We start from the raw sequence: 19,143 nt of genomic DNA on the forward strand, positions 1-19,143 counted from the left end.
AAAGCCCCCCGCTCCCAAAGCTTTCCCTCCATGATCACTTATCCATGTGTTTATGGATCATCTTAATGGCTGAAATGGACCTTTAAACACAGTTTGATCAATTAATATAACTTTATCTGAAAGGAACACTCTTCCTGCAGGGGAACAACTTGACAAGAAACAAATTTAGAGGTTCAAAGTTCAGCTGTGTGTTAACAGGCTGCTATTAACATTAAAACATGTCATGAATATGAAAACAAAACATGAACTGGCCACCTATGGCGGTTTTGACCCCGTAGAACACCGTATTTTACGCCAGAGAGTTGCGCCTTGAACGCTCCTTCTGAATGGCTGAAAAAGCGGCGTTTTTCCCAGGCGTTCAAGGCGCTACACTTTGGCGTAAAATGCTGCGTTCAGTCGGGGACAAGTTCTGACTTATTAAACGGCGATTAAACGGTTACGTAATTTCGTAACCAGAAGCGTTAAAAAAGTGGTGAATTTTGTCCTAGACGGTTTGCCATACTATGGTAATAGCGGGGTCACGCACCTACTTCCGGTTCCAGTCTCTCACGACCCTTCTTTCACGCGCCCATTGGCTCCGTTTACGTACAACGTCATTGAATCTGAATGTGCGCGCGGGAGCTTCACACCGAGGAGTTTGAGGAAAACAAGAAAACTGCAAGAAGGTAAGGGCCGAAGTCGCGTAGAAAGGACCGCTTTTAGCCCAGTAACTGTAAAAACTAACAGCAACTGTGACAGAGTGCGCGGGCAGCTCGTCCTAGCTTCACGGTGACAGCGCCTGGGCTGTCGGTCACATAAATAATGGGCGAATTTGTCGCTAAAGTGTGTTAACGTGAATTTGTCGATTTACTGTGTTAGAAAAAAACGTTACATTTTTACTGGGTATTAACAGTGTGTAAGTGTAGATGGAATAGTCTCTTAGATGTTTTAAATGTGAAAAAGACTTAAGTTTGGTTTTAGGGTAGATGAAAAGGTAAAGTAAAAAAACCTGCCGTGTGACGATCATCATGAAAACATAGTTGTATCAATCAGCTTTTCCATGCTAGCTCTCTGGCTTAGCTTTCAGTATTAACCGTCAAACAATCAGCAAGCCGAGCGGAGCCGATCTGGTTCTCCTTGGATCATGGCGATGAGGAGCGAGGCCAGAGTGGAGGTGGAGGAGGAGGAAAACTACGGGCCACAGCCTCTATCCAGATTGGAGGTACGTATCCGTCCTTAGTGCACTGTGGTTTCTGTAACATCTGATTTTGTGTGCTATAGAAGCTCGGAGCTGTGGGTTCGCTAATCCTGCTCCTCTTGGTCAGATCACTGCCAACTGCTGTTGCATTCAGTTGGGAAGAGATGGGATACATGCACTGCAAAGACCAATTTAACTGATCCACAGATCGGCGGGTGCGATGGTGCTCATTGGTTTCAGTCGTTTTTGTGGCCAGTATGGCTTCATTTAGTGTGTGTGATCAAAAATGACTTCATTCACTAAACTTAAATGCAGATGGACAAGTGTACTTGCTCTTAGTCTGCCGTCTAAACTCAATTTAATACTTTTCTATTATTATGTCACATTCAGGTACGAGGTGAAATTTGGTCACCTTATTTTTTTGTATGACCTTAAGTACAGAACTATTTAAAACGATCATGGCGTGGATCACAGAGGATCTCAAATCCACCGACACACTCAGACTGCAAGGATTAAAAATATATGAGTATGGTATGTTCAAAGTATTATGTGACAAAACTGACAACGTTCAAAGTGTAAAGGAAGGTGGCTTCATTACATATACTGAAGTAATTGTAAATGACCTGATTCTTCTTCTACAATGAGCAATAAGCTGATTCTTGGAGCACCAGGTGGAAACCATTGATTGATTCATGGAAGGATCCACCCGTCTTTGAACTTGGCCCTTTTTAAAAAAAAAAAAAATCTGACTGCAGTTTGTATGCCTATAGTGTTACTGATAGTAAGCTCTGCAACTGGTCAGTAAGACCGAAGAAGCACTTTAAACATTAAATGTATTTGAAGCTTGGATTTAGAATGGGCTGATATGTCAGACAGCATTAGATAATTTCTGAAATATCACTATTGCCATTTATAACGACTGATAAATAAAAATGTAAAAAGTAAAGAAGAGGAGGTAGAAAACCCCTTCAGTGAGTCGTGGTTAATGCATAGATTGTCCACTAGAGGGTGCTCTGCAGCTGCACTGTTTAATACAAACACACCGCTGATATGGAAAGAGCACAAGTGAGTAATCCACAGCTTTTTGTGACAGTGAAACCCATTGATTTCTAAGTAGTTGGGTCTTATTGTGTTTGTAGGGATTCATAAATAACCACATGTAACGTGTGTGTGTGTGTGTGTGGAGGAAAAGTTATCCTGATGCATCAGATTTTTAAATCACCAATTGTTTGTATTGGTTTTAATAATCCTATATCAGTCAGGCTCTAATCAGAATTGAGTGGTGGCATTAAAAAATCCAGATTGTGTCATTTCATTGACTTCCTAAAATTACCGCCCCGTGACACAGGTAAAAAAAAATTAAGCCCCGATTTAATGACATTTCTCCTGTTGTCCTCTATGCCTTCACTGCTTGGTCCCTCACCAGGCTCGTATATTGTGTTAAATGAAACTGTCAGTGACTTTGTTCCTAAAATTCTGTATTTCTTACTAATGCCTTTAAAAGCCAAAAGCCCTCTCTGCATGATATCTCATAAATGGCTCAACTATGTTATTTATTTTTTAACTGCTCTATCAAAAATTAAACTGGCTTTTAATCATGGAGTGTGCAAGACCCTCCAGCTTCTTGAAAAACTCTTTCTATGAATTTAGCTTCAGCTCTTTGTTTTGATGCCTCTGCACACAGCAATGCGGAATCAGTGCCAGTGACATCAAAAAGCTGGAGGATGCAGGATTCCACACCATTGAAGCAGTGGCCTACGCTCCCAAGAAGGAGCTGCTCAACATCAAGGGCATCAGTGAGGCCAAGGCTGACAAGATCCTGGTAAGGAACGACAGTCGTTTGATTCGGTATCTCAGAGGAATGTGAAAGCTGGGATTGTGTGGAGGAGACTGCATATGGTCATATCTGATTGACAGATAAAACGGATACATTGTAGAGGCACATCAGTGTGCTTCTGTACTTTCTCCAAGTGCTGCTGGTTTGAACATCAGTGCATGCTGTTAAAGAAGACATGGTTTCCACTCAGTAGTAATATCCATGTCGGCCTTAATGGATGTTTTAAAACAGGAAATGAGGAATTCTAATATGAAATGCATCATAGGAATTGAGTTCTTCATGGTCTTCAGCCAGAAGGCTCACAGCTGTTTGGGAGGCTGCAGGCAAAAGTGCCGGAAAAACCAAAGACATGCTTCCTCAAAGAGCTGCGTCTACACCTGCACATCAGTGCTCAGCCCAAGTGGGCGTGGCCCATTAAGAGGGTCACTGAACCACTACTAAGGTTAGGTCTCACAAATGAAACAGCTGTGAACAAGGTGGTACAAAAATGTAGCAGTGAGAAACATCTGATAGGGGGGTGTGTGTGTGTGTGTGTGTGTGTGTGTGTGTGTGTGTTGTTTTTTTTATTGGGGGGGTTTCTTTTAAAGAAAGAGCTTCGGATAAGAAGATCTTGAGCCCCTGGTATAACTCTCAGATGTACACTTTTACAGTAGATGGCCTGTAAGCTGGAAAGGAACTGGCATCTCACTAATTTAGAAGATTACCATTTAGCATTGAGCCACGCATTCCTTTAAGGTCAACTAGTAATAACTTCAAAAATGGTCATAACCATCTGACAAAGGTAACATTATGTACAGCTACTTTCAGTACTGTTAATCAAAGAAAAAGAGTTAATAAATATTTATACACACCTCTCTGTATTTGGATAGGAGTTATTATTCATCTCTAGATCTCTTCCACAACGTCTTTGTCCCGTCTTCCTCCCTTCAGCCCCAACCGGTCGCGGCAGATGGCCACCCATCACCGAGAGTGTTTCTGCTGGAAGTCTTTTCCTGTCAAAAGGGAGTTTTGCCTTCCCCTGTCACAAAGTGCTTGCTCATAGGGGGTCATCTGAACGTTGTGGGGTCTTTACTCTCCAAGATAAAGTGTCTCAAGGCCACTGTTGTTTTGATTAGGCCCTGTATAAACAAAACTGAATTGCTTTCATTTACCTTTTCCCTCAGACTGAAGCTGCCAAACTGGTGCCAATGGGCTTCACCACAGCTACTGAGTTCCATCAGAGGAGAGCTGAGATTATCCAGATCTCTACAGGCTCCAAGGAGCTGGACAAACTCCTGCAGGGTTAGTCTAATGTAGCTCATGCTTCATTGAGGAGATCTCCCTGATTAGCAGTTCAGTTATGCAGCAAACACAATGCCAGTGATGGTTATGTGCCCTAAGCTGGTTTTATTAGATTTAAACTAGGGATGTTCCTCGTGACCACCATTTAAATAAAGGTGCAAACCAAAACAACAAATCATGCAGCCATTTTTTGTTTACTTATCAGAACTCGGGAAGCAGCAGGGAGGCCCAGTCTCGCACATCAAATTTAAACCTTTTTGCTCTCCTACAGGTGGGATTGAGACGGGTTCCATCACAGAGATGTTTGGAGAGTTTCGGACGGGGAAAACCCAGCTGTGCCACACACTCGCCGTCACCTGCCAGGTACAGTGTGTTCAACAAACCGAAGTGGTCCCAGAAGAAGTTAAAAAGCCAGTTTCTATCCATCAGCGTGTGTTATGGAGGATCACAAGCAGCTCGCTCAGAAACTTTTAGGATTGCTTTACAAATAAGTTGTTGATCTAGAGAGATGTAACCATGGTGACCGTCCACAGCTACCCATCGATCAGGGAGGCGGAGAAGGCAAAGCCATGTACATCGACACAGAAGGAACCTTCAGACCAGAGAGACTGCTCGCTGTTGCCGAGAGGTGAGATGGTGCTCCTTTGTTTTCAGCATTCAGTTCAGAGGTCAAAGAAGAAGTAACTGACGCAGAATAAAAATCTATAAACCTGTCATTTATTTCCACGTTGTTGATTTTATTACTCTTATTGGAGCTGTATGTGTTGTCTGTCTGTGCTGTCAGGTATGGGCTGGTCGGCAGTGACGTTTTGGATAACGTGGCCTATGCCCGAGCCTTCAACACAGACCACCAGACTCAGCTGCTCTATCAAGCTTCTGCAATGATGGCAGAGTCCAGGTTAGTCACAAACTTACAGACCGTGTAGAAGTGTTCAGGTGAATCATTGAAGGATAGTTATTTTTATTTTTTTGCCTAATTTCACTTAACCAGAAACTAGGAAGTGCAGTGAGAGGACATGTGGAAACTTGGCTCCACGGTAGGACTGAAAACTGGATGTAAATGTCATGATTTATGTAAGATGCACAGAGCCTATATTGTATAATGGTTTCAACGTGGAATGTCTTCATGTTTGTCCATCAGCTCGAGTGAATTTCTGAATTCAATTTTGAGTTTTAGTTAACCCTAGCTGTGATGGTGAGTTTGGACTGACTCGAGAAATGAAATTGCTTCTCAGTCATTTCTTAAACATTAGTCAGATTAAAAAACGAGAAAAATGCTGAGAAAGTTCACGTTTGATTTTAATCAGATTATAAAATGTCTTGAATCACAAAATCACACAGACAGATTTAATATTTTCCAATGATTGTAGAAGTAACGAAGTAATTTCTTATCCCGATAATAACGATCTGTATCATAATATAGTGCCTTTCTTTGTAAATTCAGTTCATACTTTATACTAATAAACAATAATACTGTTTTCTTTTTTACGTTTAATTGAAATAATCAAAAATGAAATGAATATTGGCCTTAGTGATACACACTGGCTGCCTCTCCTATCATCACTGCTCCTGTACGGTCGTCAGAAAACCAGCCTGTGTGCAAACGTCAGAGTGTGCCGTCTCTGATGAAGTGCACCGTTCAGCTTGTCTAGATATCTGTTGTCGCAGTGAGTGCTGGACAGACACTTGTGATATAAATGTGGGAACCCGACTTGTCGAGTGTTTCGACCAATGTATAAAATTGTAATGGCTGCAATTTTCTCAATGAGTCTTTATTCTATGGTGCGCCACAGGTACAACCCCATTTAGGAACAGTCCCCATTTGTTTTTGCTGGTGGTGACTATTGCAAACTGTCATCTTGCAGTAAACGCTGTGTTTTGCAACACCACGAAATAAATGATAGACGTTTTAATAGGGTATCATCATACAGCCCATCTTAGCTGGTTTGTCTTTTTAATCAAGGAAACTGACTAAAGAGTTTTTTTTCATGTAGTCTGTGAAAAGCATGATCTTGTTTGTTGTAGCTTGCCATCACCAGTGTGTGAATGTGTGTGTGAATGGGTGGATGACTGGATATGTAAAGCGCTTTGGGGTCCTTAGGGACTAGTAAGGCGCTATATAAATACAGGCCATTTACCATTTGTTTGAGTTGTTTCATCATTTATGTATCATAAAGGTTTTTAAGCCCGACTAGGGTCTGACATTGGCATGTCACACATACGATAAAAAACTGTAAGATCTGAGTGTGAACGTGCAGGCTAACACTATTTGTCCCTGTGTTTGTCAGGTATGCTCTGCTGATAGTAGACAGTGCCACAGCTCTGTACAGAACCGACTACTCGGGCAGAGGAGAGCTGTCAGCCAGGCAGGGACACCTGGGCCGTTTCCTGCGTATGCTGCTCAGGCTGGCGGACGAGGTCAGCTCTCACACCCTGACAGATTCTTTAGTTTGAATTGTACACTCCACGAATCAGTGATCGCCTCAGGTGCCAGTAGTGTACAGATACTTGTGTTAACTATACTGTGGTTAAAGTTAAAGTACTAATTGAACTGATATAATAAAAGTAGAAAGTAGGTATTTGGGGCACATCTTGCCCAAGAATATTTGGCATGCAGACTGGAGCAGACGAGTATCAAACTACCAACCTTTCAATTAGTAGGTGACCTGCTCTACCAGCTGAGCTACAGCCACCCCCAATATATAATAAAATCCTATTCAGATCTAATATTATGGATCCCAAATCCGCTGTAGCAGGGTCTCTGTTCACACATGCTGCTTATCAGGCACCTGACTGTCAGCACCTGGGGTATCATGGGCGCATCCAATATGCTCAACTCTGCTGCTCAACCCACAAATGCATTTTCCTTACTGTGGCACCTTTTAAAGGAAACTAATAAGCTTTCTAATGGTATACGATTTGTCATCAAGAAGAATTGTTACAAAGAAAGACCAAACACAAATTAGCTTCATTTTTCTTAATCATAAGATCAGTTTTAGTGGTGCAGTGTGGGGAATTAAATCACTTGGAATAATTTCTACTGTGAGTACATTTAGTGTTTAGGATTTAATCAGCTGAATTTAAGATGATGTAAGCAGACATTCCCTGAGTTATAAAGGTGGAATTCAGTGAGTAAATCTAATCAGCATGATCTCTGAGTGAACTTAGTTGGATCAGATAAAAACATACTGTCTATACTCTGCATGGAGCTTTTCACCATTCTGCGCTTGTGAATGGCTGACAAATTTTAAAACATTGCTTCTATAGTTAAATATATGCTGCATTACCAAAAATGATTACTTTTAGTGGGCAGAGACATAAATCACTCTTTAGGAAGAAAAGCAAGAAAACGCCTCAGTAAAATAAATTGATGTAACTGGAAAATATACATCAATGAAAATAAATGTAAAAAAATATTTAGAAGTAAAAATGTTCAGATTAGTGTTAAATGTATGTAAATGGTTGAGCTCATTTTAAATAATTTATATTCTGCTAAATATACAGAATCACTCTATAAATTACGTTTGCAGCAGCCGTCCTGTGAGGATCTGTTATCAATCTATTTGACTATTTTTAGTTTTTGTCAAAAGAATGATAGTGAAGTCAGTGAAGAAAGTGTGTGTGTGTGTGTGTGTGTGTGTGTGTGTGTGTGTGTGTGTGTGTACACAAAGATTATAAAGTGTGACTGTTGACAGGTGTTTAAATCTACAATGGATGAGCTGAAGCTGCCTCACTCATGTATCTAAGACATAACTTTTGCCCGACCTGTCAACAGTTTGGCGTTGCTGTGGTGATAACCAACCAAGTGGTAGCACAAGTGGATGGAGCAGCCATGTTTTCTGCAGATCCTAAGAAACCAATCGGCGGCAACATTCTGGCCCACGCCTCCACCACACGGTGTGTTTTTATTCACGATGGAAGTATGATGTCACCACAGGAAGATGACACTAACAGTGCTCTCTTCTTCACAGCCTGTACCTGAGGAAGGGCAGAGGAGAAACGAGGATCTGTAAAATCTATGACTCGCCCTGCTTGCCTGAGGCTGAAGCCATGTTTGCCATCAACGCTGACGGAGTGGGCGATGCCAAGGACTGAAGCAGCAGGATGTGAGGCGCACCTGCTGGATCTGCGTGTGTTTGTCTCGTCACACTGTCACGTTTTATTTAATTGTTTGAGAAAGACGATCTAGACAGTCTGTGGCGACAGACGCGTAACTGTATATATCTATAAAACGTAGGCTGCTCCTGATCTGATGGGACATTTTTATTCTATAACTGCATCAACATGAAGCTGACTAAAGAGGAGTCATGAATAAAGAGTTGGATGCAGGAGAGGTCAGCAGTCATTCCATGTAAAGTATTTCAAGTAGATTTTCTTTCTTCATTTCAGATTTAGCTAATGTGTTGCCATAAATGGAAAAAGAACTTTATTAAACAGTATCTGCATTTCACACAGTGCATAATAACGTCTCTGAGTACTGAGTCTTTGTCTCACTCCAACAGCAGACACTGCAAAATGGACATGTGATAACATAAACAGTTCAAAAATATTCAACTTCATACTGATGAGCACACAGGGCTCCATGCACTTACAACAAAGACTTCAAACAAGTGGTCCATTTTAAACTACATGTTGCACCAGGGAGTCCATAAGGTTTGAAAGAAGCCAGTGTGCTTCACCTGATCACACCTGAAGGCCCAATCTTTACACAACAAGCATTATAGTACAGAACCGAGTGAAATGGTCTTATTCCAGAGCTTCCTCCTTCCCTTAAAGCTCTGCACGTGTCCCGGGATTAGTAGTTTCAGTCATCAAGCTTGAGTCAGTCGTTTTTCAAACCAAACACAGCATGCCCGTTGAATTCAGATGGGAGGTGCTGAAGAACGTTAAATATAGCAGGTTGAATACATGGTGATGCAAAGAAGTTGACAGAAGACAAAAATCACACTCATCCATCAATGAAGGAAAGTTTTTCTGCAGCTCAGCTGTTTCTGGCAGTTAAGTCCTGAAGCTCTGCCTCCAGTTCACATGTTTCTTGATCCTTTGAATAGAAAAGGCATTGTGGTGAAAATGCTGCAGCTATGAATTCAAATGTGGACAGGATGTGTGCTCTTACATTCTCAGTATTTCTAGGCATCTTCAGAGCCAGCTCAGCCCAGTTTGTGGCTTCGGAGATGTTCCCCAGCTCTTTGTGACACTGTAAACCAGACCCAGCCACAGTGAGTTTCACAGTTCCTGATATGACCATCAAAGAAAAAGACCTGACGGCAACAACTGTGCCGTGATTATTACCTGCCTTTTGTCATTTTCAGTTCAGTGTTTTTGGATGTAAATGAACAGATGTGTCAGTAGATATGGGACCTATTAACTCGCATCATCGTCTTTTAGGCATTACAAACATTTCAGTCTCTTCCGGTCCCAGCTTCACTAGCTTTAAAGATTCAAAGTGAACTTCCATTTTTCACAAAATAATGAGGACATCATGTTAACTCACATGAATGCAAACATGTAAAAGTCACTGACAGATGATCCCAAGAGTCTGCTGTAGGGTGTGAGTTTGGACTTTAGCACTTTAATGTGTGTGAACCATAAATCGTAACTGTACAGTGTGAGATCAGCTGATCTGATAGTACCTTGGCGATGTAAAGTCTCACAGTCTTGGAGATACCTGGACTGAGCTCCTCTGCCTACAAGTTAACACAAAAGCATTTCATCCATCAAACATCGTGTGTGTGTGCAGTCACACATCTGCTCAGAAATTGACACAAAATGAGGCTAACTAAGATTTGAGACATACAACATCTACTTTTCTTATTTCCCAGGCCGCACATTCATCTTAAAGAACTGAAGCAAGTGAATAATAAAGACGAGTTGTTCAGAGTCATCCTCTCTCAGTGGTACTGCACCTGTGCATCCTTTGATTATAGCTCCTTCTATAAGCCTATGAGATTCAACTGATTTCTGAGACACGCCCAGTCTGTTACACTGATCCCTCCTCCATCCTACTCCTTCACACTGCCAGTGTGTCCTTATTAGATACAGCACATACTGCACATCATTGCTATAAGCCACGAGGAGAATGTATTTTGGGTCACCAGTCTACCACCGATTTGAACTCAAAAGTCAGGAGATTCATACCTTGAGGAAGCTCTCAAGGGCATCATGCAGGGTGGAGGTGGGGGTGCTCTGGTAGTGGGCAGCAGCTGCCTTCTTTTCCAACCAGTCCAGAGTGGCTACCTACAGACACACAGACAAAGCACTGAAGCGCGCAGAAATCTCTGACATCAGGATGGTAGCAGGTGCGTGCAATAACTTCAGAGTCACCTGATAACACCATCTGCCAAGCAGGTAGAAACACATGGGGTCATCATCTCTGAGAGCCAGTGCTCGGTCCAGATGCTCCTAGACGGGGGAATAATGATCACAATAAGTCCAGCTGCTCTACGCCTACACTGCTGCCGTGCAGCAGGTCTGCCTTTCTTACCTTCAATATGCAGCTACTCTTCAGCTTGCTATGCATGCTCTCATGCTGTGAGGTCAGTCCAGCCAGCATGGCAAACCTGGAGCCACAAACAGAAAAAGCAAATGCTCTCTGATGGGAGCTCAAACCCACTGCTCGCTAGAAGCTCTGTGTTCACAGGGATTTACCATTTGTGACACTCTGCATTCAGGCCATTCTTCTTCAGGGCCAGCTCTGCCTCATCTCGACCTGCAACATGAGCTCACAGGTTAACAACAGCCTGTCTATGAAAAATCAAAGAAAGCATGTCAGGAAGAGTAGTTGTTGTGGTCTGATACGGCAGCATGGTTTCCATCAGTTTGAAGGAGCACATGTAAACTCCTAGCAATGATTCACCCAGTCCACCGGACGGTTAGTATATTACTTAAGCACTAATATAAAGGTTTTCTACACCCAGACATCTCTGAACACACAACATGTGGAACCTTGAACCAACAGGTTAGGGCAGCAGAAGACCAGACCAGACCCCCCTCCTGTCAGCTAAGAACAGGGAACTGAGTCAATTTTTGCTGCAACATTCAAATGGTACTTGGTGGAAATGATGCTATGATATCGTTATGAGAGGCTCTGTAATACTGTACAACAGATTAATGGGACAGCAGCGCAGAGGCTTCAGAACTCGCCTTAGAATCCTCTGGTTTCCATTAAATAATCCAGTGACAGTTGTCAGTATTTTATTTGCTTTCGTTTGATAACTAGAAACATTTCAGCAAATGCTTTGTGGCAACTGTCATGTTCAGGCTTAGATAGAATCTAAGAATAAGGACATTTAGCCCAAAGAGCCAAACTTCAGAGATTCCTCACTAATAGTATTTGAAGCTTTTTGTAAGGTGCAGTAACAGTATGTGTTTGTCCATTACCCTGCTGTGCATAGGTCTTCTTCTCCTGTTTGTCTTCAGTGGAGTCATACATATCCCTGTAGGCTCGAGCCAGTCGCCATAGAAACTCCCTGCTGTCTCCATACTGCAGACCCAAAAAGAGGAAAAAAAGAGCTCCTCATAGACGAGCACCAGCTTACATCAGTGAACTTTTACAGACACACGTTTCCAGCAGGTCGCTGAGGTCATGTAATGTGGGGCCTACTCGTTGTGCATCATACGAGGATTAAAGCTGACGGTGACAGAGCTTTTTGTCACCCTGGTTCCAGAAACTGAAGCTCTCTCCCTCTGAGCTTGAGATCTGTTGACTGACTGGTCTCTTTTAAGAAATAACTAAAAACTCACCTTTGAGACATACATTTAGTTAACTCTTTCTTTTTTAATACTCTGATATTTTTGTTGTGAAGCACTTGAGTACGAGCTCAGTCAGACTGTGTTTGTCTGTAGTTCTGACTCGGGCGAAGATCGGAACACATTTTATTGCTAAAAAATTCCAAAGTGTTCCATAGTTTTCATACATGTATATTTTATTTTAATTTTATTTAAGATATGAGCAGTGCCTTTTCCCTTTGAGACCATTATTTGATTTGAATTTTCATTGGTTCACTTGATATATTTATTCTTCTATGTCTGCTCTTTGCAATGACCCATTGTCACAAACAACACTCATATCAAATCAGCGTTAATGGTCATTACACGCATCATTAGCTTCTTGTCATGTGACCACCAACAAGCATCCTGTTACTCACTTCTGCTCTGTTGTCCATTAGTAGTCGAAAGCCTTCTGCTTTTAAACTGGCATCTCCTGTGTGGAGGATGTCACTCTGAGCCAGGAGGAGAGCCAGCTCCCCACTGGGAACCTCGCTCATTAGCTCCTCCTCCTCCTCATCTTCCAGCCCCCTCTCTTCAAGCTCTTCCTCTTGGGAGACATCCTGGCGGAGGGTAAGGACTGTGGCACAGCTCCTGTCCTCATCCTCAGACTCTTGCTCAGGCTCCTGCTCACCCTCCTCTCTGTCCGTGTCACGATCAGTGTAGTCTGATTCGGCATAGGCCGTGGAGTACCTGGGATACAGCGAAGACCACCTCATATTTATTTGGTGACTATAAATATGTTCTCAAGGGTTTCATCCAGGTTTTATGTATTCACTATTTCTGTAGATAGTTTTTGTTTCACAGCACGTTCTGAAATATAAGTCTCTGACATTTCTGCCACTGTTCCAATCAGAGGTGATCCGGTTGAGGTATATGTTATTCCAAACATTGAAAGTCTATATTTTATTTTGAAAGGTCAATGCTGCCGACCTTCCTGTTTCCTGTCATTGTCAGCTGGCTGTCAATGAATGGCAGCCAGCTGACAGGAGACCCTGAGAACCCCTTAACAGCACCGTGCGAGCCTGTCTTCACATAGGGAAACACAGAAAAGGGACCATGCTGCCTCGTTAGCATGTACCAAACGCTGCATCAAAAACCTGAACAATAATAATAGTTTGATGAATTAGTCCCATTCTGGAAAAGAACACAACACTGTTTAAGATACGAGCTGGAGACTCCAGTGAGAGTTAGCATCTCTAATTGTCTTACAAATTAACAGCAATAAGCTTATGAAGCCTGCAAACAAACCCATTTAAAAAGCCACACACTTGAATCCTTGCCCGACTAAAGCAGCGTACTACAAAGCCAGATTATTGGCTTAGTGAGCTCTGTCAAGTTTTCTGTGTCATGAAAGTGGCTGTTTTACCTGGTTCAATCACCATGGTAACTTTGGCTAAACACTAACATGGAGAGGAGCAAGTTTCTGTTCAGAGTGTGGATTTAAAATCGTCTGGAAGCGCCATGTTTTCACTGATTCTCATTGAGCTTGCAGCATGTTTTCAGTGCTTTTAAGTAAAGAGTCTCTGCATCTATGCAGGTTTTAGTCATCCCTGACTACAACCACTGAATGGAGCTCAGCATTGAGCCAGGAACTCCTCGTGGCCCCGGGAGCTAATTGTGGCTCCATGAGCTCCTCCTGTATTACTTATTCATGCATTGTCTAAATAACCTGTTGTGATATACGATTCTAATCTGCTGATCAGCCTCTTTTACTCTGCTGGAACTGCAGCTGCAACAACACAGAACACATGTTCAATGAATCTCATTCATTTCACTGTGATCTACGCCAAACGTCAGTGATTTCCATGTCTTCTTTATCAGGCTTCTGTAAACTGGAATTAAAATATTTATTTTACCACTCAGAAATCACCAGATTAATGATTTTCTGCAACATTCATCTCTTGCCTGATTTACAACGCATTTTAATTTCTTTCGAGATTTTTCATCACTATCGCATCACCATCACCAGGCAACATCTCTGATTGGAGTAGGTGACACTCGGAGGGATCATTTAATGTGGAAGAAGAGTTACATGAGCCTCAGAAAGCCCAATTTCATTGAGACAGCTCATGACCACTGTTGTGACACCTGCTATATTTTACAGAGCAAGCCTGGCTATGTTGACCTTTGTTTGTAGAGTACCCCTCAGAGACATTTTATCACATGGTTTGTCCAGAAGATCTTATTCAGCTATCCTCTTTCAAGTCCTTTCACTGAACAGAGTCTGGTGTAAAGCTGAGAGCCGTCTTCATGGTAAGCTGCTAACTACATTAACCATCATTTAAGATCCTTCTTACACCTTCAGATGTCTACAGGCATGTCTGTAACCAGGCTATGGCTCCCAGGTGAAAATCCATTAACACGCACATAAATAAAAATAATGAGCCTTTACCTTAATAATGTTCAAATAGAGTGAAAACAAGCAGAACATATATCATTTCCTTTTCAAACAGGGACTGAAACACAGTGAGCTTCTTAGTGTTTTCAGACTGAAGGGTTTCTGTTTTCTTGTCATGTGACTTATGTTACCTAGTTCACACTGCCTGCCTTGCAGAGAGACAGCGTATCTATGGATCTTTGCTGTGCAGAGACAGGAAGAGAGCACAGTGTCTGTAGTTGAAACAGTCATGCCCGATGCCCATAAACTACTTGCTGATCAAAATCAAAGTTCACACAGGCCTCTGGGAAATATCCTGGTGCTCCCAATGAAGGTCTGTGTACAAAACACCTGACGCATAATGTAAGAATTTATCAAAAGTGAGTAAAGCATACTGTGCTGAGCCAATGACATACCCCCCTTCACTGGTCTCTCCACAGGTGCTGGCCATGCCCTGGCTGGCAGTGAAGTAGGTAGAGCTGGACGAGTCGGCACGCTCTCTGTGGACCGCATGACGCCGCCGCCGTACACGCTGGCTGTCCTCCACTCCCTTTCTGAATGGGAGGAGGATCATTACCCAAACAGCCCAAACAGTTCTCATATAAGCACTCAGCCCCCTGATATGCACACTTAACAATGTGATGCACCTAAATTACTTTTTTGAAACTGAAACCCACATATGTATTTGTGCAGATGGGAAATCCAACTGGAACGAGCAAAACGCAAACTTTGGGTTGATTCTGTTCACCTGCACGTGGCGTTCCCAGTCTCAGCTGAGTGCAGGTTTCCAACCTTATAAACAGTGAGTGACGAGACGTTTCTCCCACTGAAAACGTGACCCACAGCTGAACAGAATCCACCTTTTGGGATTTACATACCTGGATGATTGTGCATGCATCAAGACACAAACTTTGGAACAGTGTTTACTAAGACTGAAGATTTCCAGGGTCCTCATTTCAATACATTTGACTTCCAGACTTTGTCTTTTTTAAAGCAGTCTTGTTCTCCAGCTTTGCAGATCCTGTTTATTTGTTTGTTAAGCTTCTGTACTCTGAAATATGAATCATTAAAGCATAAAAAGAAACCTAACTTGAGGGATGAACCAGTGTTGTCTCACATGTACAGATGACTTAGCAAAGAACCAAGTTTGATGCAAAAAACAAAAACACATTATTTGTTCCATTACTTTACTCAAATCGATGAAAAATATCAAAGATAACACAGCGTGAAAGACACTAAACAGTTAGTAGATGGAGGATTTGGATTCTTGATCCAGTGTCATCTGAAAGTGTCTGCTTGGAAACACACTGATAATGCAGTAAAAGCAGACTTGGATACAAAAACATGCAGTGGAGAACTATCAGTCATGGATGGGCCTCCCCAGAGCCCTACCTCAATATTATTGAAGCAACGTGGAATCATCCACACAAAGAAGAGCTTTGTCCTTCAGGAAGCTAGGAGTGCTGTTCCTGAAGACTACTTAAAGAGATGACAGAAAGCTGCCTCAGCTGAAGAATAAAGGTGCTCACACCAAATACTGACTATGGCCCAGTAAAGAACTGAGGGGCGACACAAGACCTCTGCACAGTACTGCAGGACAGATTCTATGTAGCTCACCATAGTTCAACTCACTTGACATCCTGAATGATCTGCCAGGCAATGTCCTGTAGACCTCCCCTGAGCTCAGCTACCTCTGAACGTAGAGACGCCACGCAGTTTAGCACTTGGTCCAGCTGGTTTCTCAGCTCCAGTTGCTGTTCTGGGGAAAGTCCCTGAACCACAGCCTCCACTGCTGCCAGAGCCTGCTGCTGGGCCTCCATCTCTGAAGACGGAGACAGGAGTTACTTGTTTCAATTTAATAAGTACTGTACCCATATCTCCAACCTGCCTCCAGGTTGCAGTGACAATGATACTTGTGGCCTGGGCTAACTGGAATACCTCCACTGGGAGATTTTAGTCAGCACAAAAGGCATTACAACTTAATATACAGGTACAGTTAACCTATTAATAAGTTTATAACAATAATGTAAATCTTATTTTTAAAATGCCAGTCTGAAAAGGAGACGTGCTATGATTTGTTTTACACTTGAATACATGGAAATAAAAGCCAGTCTCAAGTCCAAAAGTCATATCCAAAAGTGTTTGGCCGGAAACGGTTGCCTTTCTTTAAACTATTGTAAATGAGTTCTTACAGTGTATCCAACATATCCACTCTCATGAATGACATCAGGCCATTCTGAGCCAGAAAGAACATTCCCATCACAAATATATATATATATATATATATATATATATATATATATATATATATATATATATATATATATATATATATATCTGAAAACCTGTTGACTGCAGTCTCCTTAAAGGTCCTACACATAGAGCATCCTGAAAAATGGAGACGTCCCTTTCTGGAACAAACACTGGCCTGGCCATCACCGCGATAAGAAAGACGTGATACTAAATATTCAGTGACGTTGCCATGTTAAATTGAATCCATGGCAACCATGTAGCTCATGGTTATCCTGGGCAGTTGAGGTCAGTGCCAGCCTACCCTGGGCATCCAGTGTGTCCCCCAGCAGCGCTCCTCCATCCTCCCCGATGAATAGCCGGGCCGCTGGCCGTGTCTCCAGCACAAGGCTCTGGGACCTCCTCCTGCTGATCTGCCTGTAAACTAAAAAGGCAATCAAGCCCAAACCGGCCGTGGCCCCGACAGCCAGCCCGACTAACCCGTTCCTCCCGAGCGGCACGCTCATGACTCTACACGATGCCCATTCCTACGCTGGTTCCGAACAAATAACCACTCTTACGTCATCAACGTAGACGCCTTGGAGTCAGAATAGCGCTTCAGAATCTGAGACTGCACACGCACACACGCACGACTGAGCGTGCGCAGCTTCACCTTCCTCGGAAGGAAAGCCTTAGCTGTGTGTGCCCAAGGCTCTATCGCTACAACCTGGACCACACAGTAAACATGCACCGCTGTGACGTTATTGAAACACAGCAGCCGTATGAGCCCACAGCAGGGGAAAGGAAAAGAACTTCCGGTGACACCTTACAAAATAAAGTGTGTTTGAGATGGAGGCCTACAAGAATACCTCTGAGTATGAATGATTGTGTCTAAATTCTCTCTTAAATTCTGTAACGGCACAGTCACATAATATTGTTGATCATTTAGGCATTTGAATATAAAAATACATCAATGACACAAAAGGCTTCCCAGCAACAGGAACCTTCAGGGAATGTTCCTGACATGGTTATGAAGGTGGGGCATTAGGGAAAAACATTCTCTGATAGTTATTTTGTTGAAACTTTACATATTTCACATAACACAGTAACTAAATAAAAGTCTGTATAAATAAAATTGAATTGAAATTAAAATGTATATAGACTACACATTTCAGTTTCGTTTTTTTTGTTTGAAAATGTTTCCTTTCAGTCTTTAGTAGCTGAGTAGTTTTTCTATTAACACTTGCTGGGTGGGATGATAACTGAATGGTTTTTGTAGCTTGAATTGCGCAAGATTTGTTGGGCGCATAAATGAAGAAGTTCATAAAAGGAATTATTATGCAAACACAACACTTGTTGAAGGCATTCCACTGGCAAATATGAAGTCATCACAGTTTCAGTATTGAGTAATAAATATCCAGGCTGGTTAGGCAGACACATTTGACCAAACAGCAAACACAGGTACATAAGAGTTTTCTTTGTTTGTTTTGTATTTTTTTTTCCCCTGTACAGCACAACGGATGATTTCAAATCAAACAAGCAAGATGTGTGAAAAAGTGTGACTAGTTTAGGATAAAGTTATGATAGGGTCAAAATTAATGGAATGACTGCACGAAGAGCAGTTTGCTAGCCTGATGATCCCTGTTCCCTTGTTATTGTGTGATGAATTCATATAAAAGATCTGGAGTTGATTCCAAAAGCTGATCTTGCATTTCATAGTTTTTAACATGAACTCTTTAGGCCCAAAGAGTTAATGCAAGTGAAGGATGCTATAATTAAGCTGAAAAACTATAATAGCAAAAAAGCAACAAATTTACAATTGTGAAAATTCATATTAACATTAATAATTAACATCCTGAATTACATTAGTCCAGCCAAGAATTAATAAATGCATGAACTAGTTTTTCAGCATCACTCTGAGACAGGGTATTTCTAATTTTAGAGATGTTACCCAAATGGAAGAAAGAATGTGCATTGAAGGACATGTCCTGGTCAAAAATGACTCCAAGGTGCCTCACAGTGTTACTGGAGGCCAAGGTAATGTCATCCACAGTAAGAATCTGGTTAGATACCATATTTCTAAGATTTTCAGGGCCGAGTACAATAACCTCAGTTTTATCTGAATTAAGGAGCAGAAAGTTAGCAGCCATCCAGGTCTTTATGTCTTTAAGACATTTCTGCAGTTTAACTAATTGGTGTGTGTTATCTGGCTTCATAGATAGATAGAGTTGTGTGTCATCAGCATAGCAGTGAAAATCTATGCTATGTCTTCTGATGATACTGCCTAAAGGAAGGATGTATAATGTAAACAGAATTGGTCCTAGCACTGAACCCTGTGGAACTCCATAATTAACCTCAGTGTGTGAAGAGGACTCAACATTTACATGAACAAATTGGAGTCTACTAGATAGATATGATACAAACCACTGCAGTGCAGTACCTGTAACATGTACAGCATGCTCTAATCGCTCT

The 19,143-nt window shown here is 42.0% G+C and overlaps 2 protein-coding genes across 3 annotated transcripts; one reads left to right on the forward strand and one right to left on the reverse strand.

Moving 5' to 3' along the window:
• Positions 1-486: 486 nt before the first annotated feature.
• Positions 487-8,745, forward strand: rad51b (RAD51 paralog B). The gene is made up of 10 exons (XM_004564729.5): positions 487-665; positions 1,060-1,201; positions 2,862-2,999; positions 4,178-4,295; positions 4,567-4,658; positions 4,829-4,923; positions 5,080-5,193; positions 6,584-6,713; positions 8,071-8,192; positions 8,267-8,745. Exons 2-10 carry the CDS (start codon positions 1,124-1,126, stop codon positions 8,388-8,390), a joined length of 1,011 nt encoding a protein of 336 aa, XP_004564786.1. The 5' UTR covers positions 487-665; positions 1,060-1,123; the 3' UTR covers positions 8,391-8,745.
• rmdn3 (regulator of microtubule dynamics 3) lies at positions 8,699-17,470 on the reverse strand. Of its 2 annotated transcripts, none has more exons than XM_004564728.3 (12): positions 16,997-17,470; positions 16,075-16,264; positions 14,859-14,996; positions 12,443-12,755; positions 11,676-11,778; positions 10,944-11,004; positions 10,780-10,855; positions 10,620-10,697; positions 10,434-10,532; positions 9,929-9,982; positions 9,412-9,492; positions 8,699-9,336 (listed from the first exon to the last, which is right to left on the reverse strand). In XM_004564728.3, the coding sequence occupies exons 1-12, from the start codon at positions 17,196-17,198 to the stop codon at positions 9,277-9,279; spliced, it is 1,455 nt and encodes a 484-aa protein (XP_004564785.1). In that variant the 5' UTR covers positions 17,199-17,470; the 3' UTR covers positions 8,699-9,276. The 2 variants fall into 2 exon arrangements, with proteins under 2 accessions (XP_004564785.1, XP_023008923.2); XM_023153155.2 differs by lacking the exon at positions 16,997-17,470 and adding an exon at positions 16,788-16,921.
• Positions 17,471-19,143: the final 1,673 nt, after the last annotated feature.

The sequence above is a fragment of the Maylandia zebra genome, linkage group LG15 (assembly GCF_041146795.1).
Source record: "Maylandia zebra isolate NMK-2024a linkage group LG15, Mzebra_GT3a, whole genome shotgun sequence".
Classification (NCBI taxonomy): domain Eukaryota; kingdom Metazoa; phylum Chordata; class Actinopteri; order Cichliformes; family Cichlidae; genus Maylandia; species Maylandia zebra.